The sequence below is a fragment of the Saccoglossus kowalevskii genome, chromosome 13 (assembly GCF_978046115.1).
Source record: "Saccoglossus kowalevskii chromosome 13, keSacKowa6.1, whole genome shotgun sequence".
NCBI lineage: Eukaryota > Metazoa > Hemichordata > Enteropneusta > Harrimaniidae > Saccoglossus > Saccoglossus kowalevskii.
Genome location: NC_140653.1, coordinates 627,911 through 646,419, shown reverse-complemented (window position 1 = coordinate 646,419; position 18,509 = coordinate 627,911). Strand labels below are relative to the sequence as shown.

The 18,509-nt window shown below is 35.5% G+C and overlaps 1 protein-coding gene across 1 annotated transcript; it reads right to left on the bottom strand.

Moving 5' to 3' along the window:
• Positions 1-10,080: 10,080 nt before the first annotated feature.
• Positions 10,081-14,127, bottom strand: LOC146734709 (uncharacterized). Its single transcript, XM_085506675.1, has 2 exons — positions 13,829-14,127; positions 10,081-10,284 (listed from the first exon to the last, which is right to left on the bottom strand). Exons 1-2 carry the CDS (start codon positions 14,124-14,126, stop codon positions 10,268-10,270), a joined length of 315 nt encoding a protein of 104 aa, XP_085362801.1. The 5' UTR covers position 14,127; the 3' UTR covers positions 10,081-10,267.
• Between the last annotated feature and the right edge of the window lie 4,382 nt (positions 14,128-18,509).

Below are 18,509 nucleotides of genomic sequence, written 5' to 3'. Positions count from 1 at the left end.
TCTATGGCGTTCATTTCACAACATAGACATTTTCTGTCAGATATATCTGTGTTGTTATATCTCCCAGTCTCTATTTGTAGCACTAATCCTAAATTTTGTCATTGATGATCTGTGATGAGTATTTTTGACTACGTGTAAGTAGTTTTCAAAGCCAAAGTCTGTTTTCAGTTCTCTGTAAGTGTGCAATTATTTGTGTGATTTTTCCCTTTGTTATCATTGTCTAAAATCTGTTTACAATTTTTTTTTCAAATTTTGTTTTTAGTTTCTCTGATAATTTTTCATCTTTAATTACATTGTTCGCGTTTTGCTTTTTTCTTCATGTCACAGATGATCTATATCTAGATCTTTAAGTATAAGTTTTAAACCAGAAACCCAGTTATAGATGCTAGAGTTGTCTAGTTCAGTTTCAGGCATTTATTTTATTCAAGACCAGTTTTCGATCATCTGTTTTATACCTGTTGTTATTACTGGATACCTTCCTAATTATAAAAGACATGTCACATTGGTCGCTTTGCTGTTAACTTTGAGGAGGTATTTGCAGTGTTTCATGTTTAATTCATTCATATATCCCGGGTGGGGGGGGGGCAATACAAACTTGCCTAAGGTATAAGTATCGGTCTTATTTCTGGTCAAGATAGTTATAAATATCTGTAATTAATATGTTCTTATGTAAGTGACAGGTGTTTTGTTGGTCAAAATATATATTTTAATAAATCTAGCAATAGTATCTCATTTTTAGTATGGAATATCAGAGGTCTTAGAAGTAAATTATGTAATACTGAGTTTATATCATTCTGCCAATCTGTCGATATAGTAGGTCTAATTGAGACTTTTTGTACAAATGATGTTGATCTGGCCATTTAATTCCTTTTGATAAGTCGGTATTATCTGTGGACAAGGATCTTCTGTTTGCTGTTATATTCGCCCGAAAATACTTCTCAATATATCGATAAACTAAATGGAAAATTAACTGAGTATATTTCAGGAAACCCAGAGTTGTATATTATGTTATTGATTTTAATGCCAGAACAGGTATCATTGCTGACTATATTGTGGATGACTCGATTTCTTATCTTCCTATTGAAAACACTGTTTACAATGCAGACAATTTTCGCATGCCACACTTGTCAAATGATTTTTACAGCAATCTTAAATGAAAGGCTAAGTTTATGGGCAGAACATAATGTCGTGTTACCCGATTGTCAATCGGGTTTTCAGTCTAAAGCAGTTTCTACTTTAGCGGACCAGGCTGGGAAAGCGCTTAGGATTCTTTCATTGGTATCTGTTAAACTTAATGGGGTAGATTTCCGCAAGGCTTTCGATACTGTTTGGAGGGATGGTTTATTTTATAAATTATTAAAGAACAGAATTGATGGGAAACTTTATCATTTAATTAAAAACATGTATAACAATACTAAAACATGTGTTCGATTTGGCAAAAAATATCTCCAATATTTAATACAAATAAGGGTGTGAGACAGGGATGTACTATAAGTCCAATGCTTTTTAATCTTTATGTTAATGACTTGAATGACACAGTAAACCAGGTAACATTAAATAATTATAAAATCAACTCTCTATTTTATGCAAATGACCTAGTATTGATTTCAACAACACAATTAGGTTTGCAAAATGCATTAAATAAACTATCTGAATACTGCCACAAATGGAAACTCCAGGTAAATCTTAATAAAACCAAAGTTATGTTATTCAAAAAGGGAGCAATGAGAAAGAGAGAGTTAATTCAATTTCAAGAACAAAATATAAGTTGTGTCAATTCTTATATTTATTTAGGTATAACTTTACAATCAAATGGAAAGTTCCAAGAAACAAGACAACATTTAGCAGACAAAGCTACTAGAGCAATGTATGCACTGTTGAAAGCAATGCCAAGAGAGACTGACTGTAGAACATTTATGCACCTTTTTCAGATATGTATTAAACCAATTTTGTTATATGGATCAACAACTTGGGGACATGACATACTAGACAATAATAGATGGGACAAAACACCAATTGAACAGTTACATTTGAAATTCTGCAAAAAAATACTAGGTGTGAGTAAATTCTCCTCAAATGCAGCATGCAGAGCTGAACTTGGTAAATTTCCATTACTTGTAGATATTCAGGAAAATCTTATTAAATACTCGTATTAGTGCCTTACCAGACAGTAATATTACAAAACAAGCCTTTGAAGAACATCAGTAAAAAACATGGTCTTCGAAAATATTACAAACTTATCCTCGTCTGTCATACTTCAAAAATTACTACACAGTACCGGTAAAATAAAAAACATACGATAAAACATCCAACAAAGGTATGTAGAGTTCTGGAAGTTGAGTGTAACAAATGATAATAGAAAACTGAGAACGTATATAAGGTTTAAAGACTCATACACTTTTGAACCATATTTGCTCTTATGTAATCTGAAACATAAAATCTTATTGACTCGTTTCAGAATAAACAGTCATGTATTAGAAATTGAGAAGGGTAGACATACCCTAACCCAAAATACCTTTAGAAGACAGAATCTGTAAGCAATGTTCCCAGATCAAAATTGAAAATGAAGAACATTTCTTCATGGAATGTCTTAGGTACCAAACAGAAAGACAAAAGCTATTTAATAATATCAGTATTCCAGAAAAATTGAAAAGTGATAACCAGATATTTAAATATATTATGAGTTCAAGAGAAGACGTACTAATAAGACAAGTTGGTGAATACTTATACAAAATATTTGAAATCAGAAATATCAATAACTGACATTTTACTTTTACTTTAATTTTATATGTATTGTACTTTATTACTAAAATTTTATTGCTGTTCAACCAATGGAAATTATTTCTAAGGATGCAATAAATTCATTATTATATTTCTAATTGCAATGTTTGTGTTGTATGTGTCACCTTCTCTTAACTCAGTAGCATTACATTTTTTGTTTCGCTCCTCTTTTAATTGTATACGTCTAAGTTTGTATTTTTTGTTTTCTGTCTGCATCTTTCTTTTTCTTGCTTTATTGTCTAGTTTTATTCCCCTCACCTGTGAAACAACTCCAGGAGATAGTCCATTTTCTTTGTTAACACTACAAACATATGTGTATCCACTATTTTTCTGTGAAACTGCTGCTGCAATGCGGATATTTAAACTTTCTGATTTACTGTAATGTCTGTTTTTTGGTGCTTTAGAAGCAACAGTGTTATGAAAGCTTTCATTGGCTTGTGTTGAACTCATAAGAGAAAGTTTATTTGCACATGCAGCATAAATTTCAAAAATAGATTTTAAATCTTTACGCAATTCTACCCCAGAAAGATCTTTACCATATGGAAGACGTTTGTGGCAGTAAGTATCTGGCTGACGTTGGTAACCACACCATTTACGATCACATGATTCATGAGATATTTAAATATATTATGAGTTCAAGAGAAGACGTACTAATAAGACAAGTTGGTGAATACTTATACAAAATATTTGAAATCAGAAATAACAATAACTGACATTTTACTTTTACTTTTAAATTCCTCGCCTGGTTACGGAAATCAGTATCATCGCTGCAAATACGACGTACCCGGAGTAACTGTGAGTAAGGTATGGAATCCTTCATTCTAGTAGGATGTGATGATTCATACTGTAAATAACAATGTGAATAGTAGGTTTTGTGTAAATTGATGTAGAAATCCGATCACCATCTACCTTAGTAGAAATATCGAGAAATGGTAGTGTTATTTCTGATATCTCATGTGTGTATTGTATGGCGAGATTAAAGTTGTTAACAAAGTCAATGGACTGTAATAACTCATCCCGACTGCTTGACATGGCACCAAAGCCATCATCAATGTACCTGACATAAAATTCAGGTTTAGTGCCTTGAAAGGACGAACAAATTAACTCCTCTTGATATGACATGAATAAACATGCATAGCTCGGACCAAAACAACTGCCCATAGCCACACCTCGTTTCTGTATATAATGTTTACCATTAAAAGAAAAACAATTCCTGTTCAAAACTAATTCCGCTAAGCGCACCAACACAAACGTAGGAGGATCCTTAACTGCCCTTTTATTCAGAAAATGCTGTAAAGCCAACAGTCCATTAGTGTGCGGGATAGATGTATAAAGTGATTTTAAATCCATAGAAAACAAAAATCTGGGTTTATCCGGTGTGAAACGAAATAACTCTAGTTTCTTAAGTGCATCATTAGTATCCTGAACATACGTAGGCTGTGACGCAACAATTGGTCTCAACATTGAATCCAAATATCGAGCTATGTGCTCAGTCGGATAATTACATGCTAAGACAATGGGTCTACCAGGATTGTTTACCTTGTGAATCTTAGGTAATAGATAAAAGACTGATGTCCGTGGTCTGCGCACTATAAGATTTTTGGCCTCTTTCGGCAAATCACCTTTAGCAATATAGCCATTGATCACCTATTTCCCGTTGTATTTTATTCGTGATATCCACATCAAGTGCCCGGTAGGAGTCTGTATCCGATAACTGCCTCTCTGCCTCCACCAGATACAAATCTCTACGCCAAACCACGACTTCTTCTCGAAAACCGCCGAACCATTTGACTCGATTTTTGGTGTGTGGATGCCTTGATGAGTGTAGATAATTTGTTCATGTGAAGTCGATCTGCCAAAAATTATGCAAATTAGCCCCCAAAACTCTACTGTGGCGGCCTATGGTGAGAATAGTGATGGAATAACTTTGTTTATGAATAAGTCTGTGCGTCCCTGTGTCAGTCAGTTAAATTGTTTCCGTCTGTGTGGGCAGGTCGATTCTCCTGTTAAATCGACTGAATTCCTTCCAAAAACTGAACGAAAGTGGTTATGGATGTTGTGGAACTCTTGGTACAGACGAAATCGTGTTTGCGTGGAATTTAGTGACTGGCAGTCTTTTCCGAAAGTTGTAGTTGTGTGGATCGACCGCAGAGGTTGCAGTCTGCTGTTGCCATTGTGTTGAACGAAACCGTGGTTGAACCTAGCTGCAGTTCTGTAGCTCACTTGGTTTCGCTGTTGGTTATTTTGTTCGTCATGTTGTTAACGAGAAACCATGGTGCTACAGTTCCATCCTTTGCGAGTTACCCTATTTTACCGAACTGAAATCAGGTCAGGTCATAACAGCCGTGTTTTTTTTCATTATTTTCGCCTTAAGTTTCTACCTTCAGTAGATGGGTCCCAAAACTATTACATCAATTATTTTGAAGGCGATGGTTCGAAATTGGTCGATTTCAAGACGAAAACCACGGAAAACTACAGCGAAATCCCTGTGTTTGTCAACATCTTGAATAAGTTATTGTGACGCCACGAGGCGTCATAGTTTTCCCATTTCACATGGTTTTCTTCGTGAAATCGACCAATTCCGGACCATCGCCAGTCGGCCATTTTGAATCTTATCTGAAAAACAAAATTATTTGCATCAAGGTCCCATAACGTCTAATGTACATACCAAGTTTGAACAAAATCCATCTGTAAACAGCCGAGAAATGCTCAATTTTTAGGATTTTTTAGCACAAAAATGGCCGCCATTCGGCCATCTTGAATCAGATCGTGAAACAAATTGACGTGCATATGTATATTATCATGTATGATGAATGTGTGAAGTTTGATTGTCATTGATGCAGGCATTTCTAAGATACAGGTCCTGACGCGTGCGTCAGACACGCACGGACACACGGAGGTCAAAACATAAGTCCCCGTTTTCGGACTGCGTCCGAACGGGACTAATAATTTGGTGAGGTAATGCATGTTTTAGATAAACACTAAACTGTTGAAATTGTTGCTGGTAGAAACATGTACTTATCAGCAGAACTAAAAAGAAATACAAAACATTCTGCTTCAAACACACAGTGTACACATAATACACCTCTGTGATTTGTAACTGGGTGTCTTTAAAATCTATGTCATTGATTTGACAATATTTATATGTCTATTTTGTGCCATCAAGATAATGTTCATTAAATTTCGATATATGGTTTTTATCTTTAAATTTTTTTTTAAAGACCTGATTCTCACGAGTATGTAGAGTGAAATTACCTAAGGTTTAAAATTTATAAACTGCAATTTTATTTGATAGAAAAGAGAATGGTGTTATTTTTTGATTTTTATTGTGGTCTAACATCCTGTATTTTTTCTGGTGATTGCTTGACTAAATTCTCACAAACATTTTGTCAATTCCTTAACTTAGCTGAATGATGTTTCATACAAGGTATGCAAGGTCTGTTTATAATTTGATTGACAGTCTTTCAATTTACACATTTCATGATATCTTCATACTATGATCCTATTTTATCATTTGAGATTCACAGTGACATGTCCAAGCAAGGTTTTACATCTCTTCATTAACAGCTTTTGTACTGTGTCTGTGCAGACGTATTTCACATAAAGACTTCTCAATCTTTTAAACCTTTATCAATCAAATCTGAAATCAATTACCATACTAATTGACATCTCTTCTAGTATGTACATATTCCACCTCAGGCAGTCATTCTGGATATCTGCGATGATTAAGGTAGCAGGACTATTATTTGCATACTTGTTTTCATCTTCTAATTGTGACCAAATGACTACAAATAGACCCAGGAAAGTATAGATTTTTGGAATCTCCAGACTTCAAGCTTTTCAAAGGTGTGTTTGCCATGCCCGTATCTGCATTCTACAGGTCATAACAGCCGTTTTTTTTTTCATTATTTTCGCCTTAAGTTTCTACTTTCTACTGTTGATGGGTCCCAAAACTATTACATCAATTATTTTGAGGTCACTTTTCCTAGCTAATCAATAGTCTGGTAAATTGATAATTGGTAATACTACAGCCAGATCTGAAGGCCTTTGCCGCATTCTGGCCACGCTGTGTGGCGCGTGTCGCGTGGACGGGTTTCATGTTCTCTGCACGTAATAAGCGAGGTTATTAAGCATCCTTTTTTGGGGATGTCCGGTGGCCGACGGGAAGACGTGTAGTAGAGTGAAGCTAGGCTATTAGGTGCCGTACGCGAGCGCCGGTTCGAGTCACGCACGCAGTACGTATTTACTATAATTAGACATAGTCTTTACCTTGCCGTTTATTCGGTGTTATTTGCTTACTTTACTTCCTATGTCGACAGCAACTATGAGTTTAAAATTATTTCTCAGTACTTATTCACTGTTACAATGCTGTACCATTACTTTCACCATCCTACTACAGCCAGATCTGAAGGCCTTTGCCGCATTCTAGCCATGCTGTGTGGCGCGTATCGCGTGGACGGGTTTCATGTTCTCTGCACGTAATAAGCTCGGTTATTAAGCATCCTTTTTTGGGGATGCTCGGTGGCCGAGGGGAAGACGTGTAGTAGCGTGAAGCTAGGCGATTAGGTGCCGTACGCGAGCGCCGGTTCGAGTCACGCACGCAGTACGTATTTACTATAATTAGACATAGTCTTTACCTTGCCGTTTATTCGGTGTTATTTGCTTACCTACTTCCTATGTCGACAGCAACTATGAGTTTAAAAATTATTTCTCAGTACTTATTCACTGTTACAATGCTGTACCATTACTTTCACCATCCTACTACAGCCAGATCTGAAGGCCTTTGCCACATTCTGGCCATGCTGTGTGGCGCGTATCGCGTGGACGGGTTTCATGTTCTCTGCACGTAATAAGCTCGGTTATTAAGCATCCTTTTTTGGGGATGCTCGGTGGCCGAGGGGAAGACGTGTAGTAGCGTGAAGCTAGGCGATTAGGTGCTGTACGCGAGCGCCGGTTCGAGTCACGCACGCAGTACGTATTTACTATAATTAGACATAGTCTTTACCTTGCCGTTTATTCGGTGTTATTTGCTTACCTACTTCCTATGTCGACAGCAACTATGAGTTTAAAAATTATTTCTCAGTACTTATTCACTGTTACAATGCTGTACCATTACTTTCACCATCCTACTACAGCCAGATCTGAAGGCCTTTGCCACATTCTGGCCATGCTGTGTGGCGCGTATCGCGTGGACGGGTTTCATGTTCTCTGCACGTAATAAGCTCAGTTATTAAGCATCCTTTTTTGGGGATGCCCGGTGGCCGAGGGGAAGACGTGTAGTAGCGTGAAACTAGGCGATTAGGTGCCGTACGCGAGCGCCGGTTCGAGTCACGCACGCAGTACGTATTTACTATAATTAGACATGATAGTCTTTACCTTGCCGTTTATTCGGTGTTATTTGCTTACTTTACTTCCTATGTCGACAGCAACTATGAGCTTAAAATTATTTTTCAGTACTTATTCACTGTTACAATGCTGTACCATTCACTTTCACATACAAACCAACCCCAGTGTCACACATTTTTAACTTTTCCTAACTACAAACCAACCCCAGTGTCACACATTTTTAACTTTTCCTTACTACAAACCAACCCCAGTGTCACACATTTTTAACTTTTTTAACCACAAACGGACCCCAGTGTCACACATTTTTAACTTTTCCTAACTACAAACTGACCCGTGTCGCACATTTTAACTTTCCTTAACTACAAACTGACCCCAGTGTCACACATTTTTAACTTTTCCCAACTACAAACCAACCCCAGTGTCACACATTTTAACTGTCCGTAACTATAAACTGACCCCAGTGTCACACTTTTTTAATATTCCTTAACTACAAACGGACCCATGTCACACATTTTTAACTTTTCCTAACTACAAACTGACCCCAGTGTCACACATTTTTAACTTTTCCTAACTACAAACTGACCCAGTGTCACACATTTTTAACTTTTATGAACTACGAACTGACCCCAGTGTCACACATTTTTAACTTTTATTAACTACGAACTGACCCCAGTATCACACTTTTTTAATATTCCTTAACTACAAACTGACCCGTGTCACACATTTTTAACTTTTCCTAACTACAAACTGACCCCAGTGTCACACATTTTTAACTTTTCCTAACTACAAACTGACCCCAGTGTCACACATTTTTAACTTTTCCTAACTACAAACTGACCCAGTGTCACACATTTTTAACTTTTATTAACTACGAACTGACCCCAGTGTCACACATTTTTAACTTTTCCTAACTACAAACTGACCCCAGTGTCACACATTTTTAACTTTTCTTAACTACAAACTGACCCCAGTGTCACACTTTTTTAACTTTTCTTAACTACAAACTGACCCGGTGTCACACATTTTTAACTTTTCCTAACTACAAACTGACCCAGTGTCACACATTTTTAACTTTTCCTAACTACAAACTGACCCCGGTGTCACACATTTTTAACTTTTCCTAACTACGAACTGACCCCAGTGTCACACATTTTTAACTTTTATTAACTACAAACTGACCCCAGTGTCACACATTTTTAACTTTTCCTAACTACAAACTGACCCAGTGTCACACATTTTTAACTTTTATTAACTACGAACTGACCCCAGTGTCACACATTTTTAACTTTTCCTAACTACGAACTGACCCCGGTGTCACACATTTTTAACTTTTCCTAACTACAAACTGACCCAGTGTCACACATTTTTAACTTTTCCTAACTACAAACTGACCCCAGTGTCACACATTTTTAACTTTTTTTAACTACAAACTGACCCCAGTATCACACATTTTTAACTTTTATTAACTACAAACTGACCCCGGTGTCACACATTTTTAACTTTTCCTAACTACAAACTGACCCCGGTGTCACACATTTTTAACTTTTCCTAACTACAAACTGACCCCAGTGTCGCACATTTTTAACTTTTCCTAACTACGAACTGACCCCAGTGTCACACATTTTTAACTTTTCCTAACTACAAACTATTTTTATGGTGACAATAAATGAAATTGCAAATACCTATTGGGGGTAGGTGCGCATGAAACGTCCTAAATTATTGTTTTGACAGAAATTTTGCTTTCTGACAACAAAAGATGTACTATGGCATCTGACATTAATGTAATCAACATACAACATGTAGTCTATTTTACATATAATTTGCCTAACAAATTAATATTGAGTTCTGTCTGTCTAAAACTCCAAAAAGTTAATGTACATGTACTTACTATGTTCTTCATCTGAACTAGAAGAATGAATTTGGGAATGACAACAAAGAAAACAATACTGTATATATAGTTAATGACAAAACAACAATGATTTTAATTTCTCACAATCACAGTTAATAATTCAAAAAAAAAATCATTTATGAAACCCATGGTGCTTTTATCTCCTCTTTTTCCTTTCTTGCTGTGGTTTGACAGGAGTCACTGGTGGAGCATACATAGAACTTGAGATTTTGTTTATGTAGTACAGAGCTATCACTGAAAAGATGAAGCTGTAAGAGAAACAAAAAAATAAGTACAGAACTGCTTGTCGATAAAAAAAATATACAAGTAACATGTACTACAGTACTAATTCCGCCCAACCTCCTGCTTTTATCGTTTTTATTCCGACCGATTATCACTTAATTTCTGACCGCTCGCTGCTTTCCGACCGGAAACCAACCACTTTTTCTTTATGTTCGCTAGCTCCTGCTATGGCTGGCTTCAGAAACGTTGTCCGCTTGCCATAAACTTTAATATGTTGTTATTCATAATAAATTTATGTTTTAATGATGATTCAAAATACAACGCGTATTGCTTCTCTGTAATTGGAAGGGGGACAAAGACGCCTTCAAATCACTTGACACATTGTAACGTTTGCTACGCAAGTCGAAGTGTGACCTGTATTAATATATTTACGTCCTTGTGTGCGTAGTTCAAGCAGCTATATAACTGGTCAATCAATCGTGATATGTATTGAGTACTAGTATTTGTGTGTGTGTTTCTGTGTGTGATTTTGACTAAATTTATTCCGAATGACGCTCAAAATAATTTAACACTTTGTCACACTATGACCCTCACTCAATTTGCATAAGTAATACAAATGCTGTATTTTCTGAAATTCTATCGGTTGACTTTTGCTCATGTCTGGGTGGGCAAAACAAAACTGCACATATAATCATCGCATAGCTGAATTTCTACAAATCAATTGGACTTAAACTACAAGTATAATGACTGTGACAATTAATCGCTTGTCTGAGTACATGCGACGACGAATTATTGGATTGGCAGCAGCCGAACGAAAAATGAAAGAGATCCCGTAACAGTTAATTGTTGAGGAAAACATAAAACAAAATAAACGCAGCCAGTGATACATTTCGAAAATAAAAATACAAAATAAACGCAATCACGCGCGTTAGAAATAAATAAAATGTGTTGTGACACAGTCTCATCAGACTTTTTTACTCACACAATATAATTATGCTATTTCCCAAAGCACTTATATTTAATGCATTGACGAAAAACACTTCGAACGTAATGTTGATCACTGTAAAAGTGAATAAATTCGAACCATCATCAAATTCAAAATTCAAACGATCTCGTTGAATGTCAATCAAAAATAAACTTGAGGTTTAGAACGACAAAAACAACAACATATTAGAGTGCAAAAAAAGTTAGCAGTAAAGAACAAGAAATGCATGTGCGAAAGCGAGGAGTGAACTCAAGGAAAATTATGCTAATGTGAGAGCAAGCAATATACCCCACGGAGTACTCACTAAAACATCCAGAAAATGTGCCATTTCATAGAGCACCCTTACAAATAATGTGTGCGATTGTGTGAACATGATAACGTGCAAACAAGAAACAGAGCTCATGGTCCACAAGGAAACTTAACGATGACGCAGTTAGATGTATACGGCTGTTGAAAACATATGAGCAGGTTCATGTGGATGTATCATTTTCAACTATTACCAACAACACTACAATAATAAAGACTTTCCGTTTTCAACATTGTGAAATACTTTTGTTTTTATGTAGAAAAATACAATATTTTTAACCAAGTAAAATGATATTTATTAAAGTTATTGTTTATACACGAGTTTTCGAACACACTACATAGTTTGTAATTTCATCCAGCTTTCAGTCACAATTCAAGACAAATAAAAGGCACGATGTAATATTCGTGTGTAATCAGTAATTATGAAAATAATTTATAGGTACATGTGGAATACATTTCCTTATGAATTTTCCTTGATATAAATTTCTAAATTATCTTGTCAAAATCATTTTTTTTTCAGGGTTTTTCCCCTCAAAAGACGAAAGAATTTCATAATGTCGGGAACGGGAAATCTTTTATTATTATTATTATTTATTGGGAACAGAAATTCCTTATCGTAGTGCTTTGCCTTGGTTGACAATGAGCTCTTTGGGTTGCTAAAACTGTATGTCCACCTCTGTTGGGGTGTTCATTTGTATTATTATACCGAATAAATCTTAAAACAGAAATTGTGGCACTCAATCATGGCAATCTTCCAGGTCATCGTTAGGAAGCTTTTCGGAGGCAAATTTAATCTCCACTCAATGCTATCTTGAAGAATTGCAGGAAATTGACCTTTACCGAATCATATTTATGAATTAATAGGGATTCAGGTACCATAGTGTTTGTAACAGAGTATTCCTAAAGATACGCCAAAAAAAAAAAAAAACGAACTTTCGTGTGGGATTTTTCATGCAAACATTGTCAATGGTTCCCCGACACTGATTCCTTTTTAACTTTCAATTTTTCCAAGACGCGGCAAACCCTGCTCAGTGCTCATGATCGGAGACGTCGTTAAGATGCAGGTGCAATTCCTCATTGCAACGCGTTCTATTTATTTCCAACGTGTGTGGTCAGCACCTTTTATTGAGTTTATTTTGTCTTTTATTTCTGAAATCTACCACTGGCAGCGTTTGTTTTGTCGCGTCTCACAACCTAATGTCCAAACTGACTATGTTTTGGCTGTAAGTGAACTATGTACAGCTCCTGGTATTTCGCCCAAAGTTCGCAAAACGGAATACCCTGCAAAATTTGAATCCTTTATTTTATAACGAGACATTGTGTGCAAAAATAAAAATCATAATTGTAATTCAACAAGTTTATGTAACATGTTAGGCCGCTTGCCAGCCGCCCAGTTAAAAAACGCGATCTCCATTGATGTCGGCTTCGACAATTTTGGACAAGTAAGATGGGTGCTGGCCGACATCACATTTGCAAGTATTGTATTTGTTTGACAAATTGTACAGTACAAACATTCTATAACAATCGATTGGTGTTTTTTTTCATAGTCTTACTATTCCTGCAGATATTCTTCAATTGTTATGAATTAAGGTAGTAATGCAGTTCATTTGGCTTGCTTTTTAATTGAGTAATTAGACAATGAAGATGGTATTATATATCCAACATGTTATATATTTTCTGAAAGCTTATTATACAAACTTTGTAAAACGTGTCTTTATTTTAAATATCCAGAATGCGTTTTTGATTTTGGGTCAAAAATATGCTTTTTTGGACAAAAGTGGTTTAAAAAAAATTAGCTTAAAAACTTCAAGTCCGTTTGTGGGTAAAATTACATCACTGGATACCTTGGTATACTACTAATTCAAATGCGTCCACTCATCTCTCTAACGGCTTTCAAAGTTGCACAGCATGATCTCAAAGTTCACTTATTTCTATTTTTGCATAATTTATATATCCATGTTAATTGCGGACTTGTTATTTTTGTTCCACTCGTTGTAATAAACTGTCCGGACGCATTTTGAAGGGGGAACACCTTGTCAATAATGTGTGAAAATTTCGAGGCAAATGGCCAAAGCGTCCATGAGCTATTTTAATTTAAAACCCAAGAATTCACCAAAAATAGAAGACGAGAAAAAGGCTAATTTGCATATTTGCGCGTTAAACCGGGAATTACTGCTTTGTCATACTTTCTAGACGTATAGACATAGACATTTTATGTAAAATCGTTGGACCAGAACAACTGCTCTTGAATATATAAATCAGAAACACGTCATTCATACCAGTGTTTTGATGGGGTCGGTAAAACACGTGTTTATCAAGTCGGTGGTACTGACGAAATTTTTCAGGATCTTCGGCATTCAACTCCTGTATGAGGTTGCAGTAGGCTCCTTGGCTCTGCCTTCTCATAACCCATGACCTTGTCCATCTCCTGCGACATGCCGCTCTCAATCGCCGACGACGACGGCGCAAAAGCAGCAAAATCAACAGCGATATCTCGTCATCTTCGGATGACGAATCGGTTCTACTCCATTCCGTGGGCGCAGCCATTTTGTTGTTATGTAAACATTCGCGACGCATGCGCACTTACGAGTACGCGTAAGCAGATAGCTTTCATTTCACCGCACACGGAAAGCATTCTGCCACGAGTGGCGAAATTTATCAAACACAATAGATATTCACCATTTCGCCACGAGTGACTAAAATCTTGCGTAAAGTTGCGCGCACGCGGAAGATATTTGCTTAAGCAAACAGCCACGAATGAATTTTGCCTGAGCTGATAGCTCTCGTGTGCGCCAGGCTTCAGAATGCACCAATCTCTCTAGGAATCTATTCAAATCTAACCCTTAGTGTGCTATTAATAATGGCTCATCAAAGGTATTGAATTACTGAACTGGAACACACATCTTTGTATAGTTTCCAAAACTAAAATATTATTTCATGCTCTGCCTCCTCTCATGTAACAGTTTGTTAAGTATACGTATATTATTTAAAATCATTTTAAAAATGCGACTGGAATGTCCAGGCCCAAACTTCTGCTGCTGCAACATCCGTCCATTCCTCCATGTACATGCAATCTTTCTCTGAGATTCTGCATGCAGCCAGTTTATTTTTTGAACTGAATAACACATTTCTAGAAGTTTATTTTTACATTCCCAGATAACACTATATATATAATTTAACAATTTCAGGAATAGATTAGATTGCTTGCTATTCCATTAGAAACTCTTACTTCCAAGCGTGATTTTCAACAAGCGTTCATATGTTTCGTCACCGTCCCACAACAGGAACGGTGGTTTAGCTAACCAAAGGGAAACAAAAGCATAGTGACAAGAAGTCACCACAGCCGAAAGTATGACAAAGGCTTACACTTCAAAAAATGACTGGAAAGTAAATAATTTATCTATGCATAAACAACTAAAGATCTGGGAGGTACAGCTTTGCAAAGTAAAAAAGTCATATGGGGGAGGGAGGGGGTTAAAACATTGCTTCAAAACATCATCTTAATTATTCAGCTCAGTGTACAAACACATGAAGTACAGAAATTGGATAATTAATGAAAACATTAGACAAAACAAGAATATGTAAGCAATATTAAAAGTATGCCATGTTTTGTTTTGTTTTTGAAAAATCAGTGGATAATACTAGTAGTATTTTAGGTTTGCAATGTCATACTCCTCCAGATATTCATCAAGTTTTCTTGAGAGGCGATTAACTTAAGGAGGTGTTGTGCAAAATGTTTTTTCTCCTCTTTGTTTTTGTGCTATTCTTTTTCTAGTGTAAAATATTTTTTCCCCAAGATGTTGGCGTGTCAATTTTTTTCCTATTATTGATCTCTGCAGGATTTTTTCAATAATATTTTCCTGTTAATTAGTATTAAGAAGATGAAAGATTGTGGAGTGAGTGTGGGTGTGTACAAAAGGGTCAGCAAGAAGAACTATATAAGATAGCTGAAAATCATGAAATACCAGTTGAAGATGATGTCACTTTTATTTGAGGGAAAACATGGAAAAGCAATGTACAGTGACTCTACACACTTGGAACTTTCAAAATCTGTGTGCAAGCATAAAACTGATAAACATGCAAATGCTAAACCATTGCATCCATCAATACTGGTTAAACTTTTTTTCCCTTAACGTCCATAAATTCTGGTTCTTCAACTTCTCACGTCCAATATATATAGTTTTTTCCTTTTTTAAAATTGTCATTATCTGCAAAAAATAATTCAGTTTGCTATTAGCTTACAATGACCTGTTTTTAATTAATACACTTTGTAACCAATTTTGGAAACAAAAATTTGTGGTGTCTCTGTGTATGCTGGCATATTTCACAAATAGCAATGTGGATAAAATGACATCTTGTGATATGTTAATTTCTCCCCTATGCAACTCAGATATACTTCCAAAAAAAATGATACCCGGTACATTCTGATTGAAAAAATATAAATATCGAAACATTCATCTAGACAACAGAATAAAATAAAATAAAATTGTTTCCTAACCGAATATATTAAGGGGTTGTGCCATATATACATACAGTTTGTCTCTTGAGAGACGAGGACAGTACATTGCTGTACTTAAGAACCTAATTTCTGAGAACAATAGGGGGATTTAACTTCCTACAAGACATGAGACAAAAGAATGTTATGTAACAATGCAGCTGCATGATTTTGTCTCTCAAAATAGGAAGCTGTGTACATACAAAATTATAGAGTCCCTCCACAATGGGAATGCCACCATGCATGTACAACTTCATCGATCCCCTGGTACTTTCACAAAATAAATAAATTGTATTATAATTATGGTCCAATACAATACCATATTTGCTCTATTTGCTTTAAATTACATTTGTGGATACTAAATCATGAAAATATTACTTATTTCGACCATTGAAGATCCCTGTAATTTACCTAAGCACATGTGCTGCTAATAAAGTAATTATGGTAAGTGTAATATTGTTTCTATATTTCTTTTTCAAAATCAAGAAAATGATATTAAAAATATAAAAACAGTTTAATTTGAAAATTGATATAATGGTTGTGATTTAAGCATAGACCTTACAAAACATGGACATGCAACTTCTGTCTGAGACAAACAAAAATCCAGTTGCCTATGTGCAATGTGGGTTATAACCTCCTGTATAGATAGTCTCATTAATACATATACATATACCTAGAAGATTTATACATCTGAAACAGTTTTTACTAGTATTACCATTTGTCAGTGTATAATGAGTGCACTATGCTATATCTGTTCTAAATATGATGAAAAATCCACTTGTCATAATGACACAAATTTTGACAGGCCATTGTTTACTTTTAGGCAGTTTTGTTTTCTTGCAGAGAAAACTTACCATTTTTGTTTCCCTTTCCTGATTTCATAGTGGAATAAAAACTGTTAATTTTTAGTTTCACTTGCATCAATAGAATGGACTTGGCTATTCAGTTTTGATCAAATTATTTTTTTCTGATTATATTCCAACCACAAAATTGTCTCATTTTGTGTAGCTACACCCTGGCAGCCATGTTTGGCTTATGAAACAGGGGAGGATGTAACCGTGGTGTTGACATAGATTTATTATCAGTTTCTCTAAGGTGTTAATTTGGTAGAGGATTATAACTAAGGTTACTTGAAACATGGAGGTAAAAAAAGACTACCTCCATGCTTGAAAGGAATACTCACAGTAGCATGTCCCTGTTCTCCAAGGTCTATGATTTAAGTACCGTTATATAGACTAAATATTTTTTTGTCCAAGTTGAGCCAAGATCAATTTGGCTGACCCAGAGACACCCAGAACTTTTACTGACTGCATATTACACCTTCATTATAATTTGTTTAATTCTCGCCCATTTGCCCCCTGTATCTTCAATAGTAGTGTTCATGCTACACAAAGTATGGGCTAAGATTTAAGCTAATCTCATATGTTTGAGTTCATGCACAGAAGGAAACAATGGTTAGCACGGGGTAAGGAACGCCCAAACTTATTAAGAATAGGCAAAAGCTGCAGGAATTTTAATTATGATTGCTCAGTTAGAGCATGGAACTATAAAGTTTATATTTCCATGGTTTTACAGTTATAAAACAATACCAAAGCAAATTCAGAAAGTGCAAATTGCAGAATAACAGGAAGTAGCACAGAGTCTCATCATCAGTTCATTTTTTTCTTGAGTCAATTTCTCTATATGTGTTAACGTTGATTGTCATGCAGGAAATGGCACACCGAAATATAAAGTTATGAATATAGTAGTAAATCTCCTAAATGAACATTGAATACAATGGGTTTTTTTAAGCCGAGCTAAGCGTTCATGCATGATTTGTTTTGCCTGTGCAAAGGCTTTGGACTGACCAGATTTACTCTGTACCTAGTATTTCTTAGCCTGTGTTCATGCACATTTTTTTATCACAGGCTAAGGTATTGGACCTCTTAGCCTTTGCTAAAGAGCTCTGCGTGAATGCTACCAATAAGTGTCTTCTGTTTACTCCTTCCTTAGGCGCATACATTAAGGTTCACTTCCCCTTTATAGTGATCTCTACAACTCATTCAAATCAAATTGGACTCAAAGATGGGCAAAGAATATTAGATTTAATTGAAATTTAGTTTAAATCCATGCTAAATTAAAAGTTATTTTGAGTATGGGAGTTTTACTTTTTTCTTTTGTGCGCAAAGAAAATGAACTGTTGCACACTGTGGGCAAATATCATCTATAATAGTTTACAGGAAAAAGGGATTGTGTATGGTATTTGACATTATGGGCATAATATATATAGTTTATACATGGTTACTAAATTAGATTTCCCAATGTACAGTACACTATTGCTGGTATTGTCTGAAGAGAAAAACAAAACAATATACACAATCTTCGAAAATTTAAAAAAAACAACATTTTGCAGTCAGTTAAATTATTAATCATTTGAAAACATTGCCATGAATAGAAACAAATTTATGCACTGTGTATAACTTTTT

Excerpts from the sequence above, each read along its gene's own strand:
- LOC146734709 (XM_085506675.1), bottom strand. The coding sequence starts at position 14,126 with ATGCGTCGCGAATGTTTACATAACAACAAAATGGCTGCGCCCACGGAA.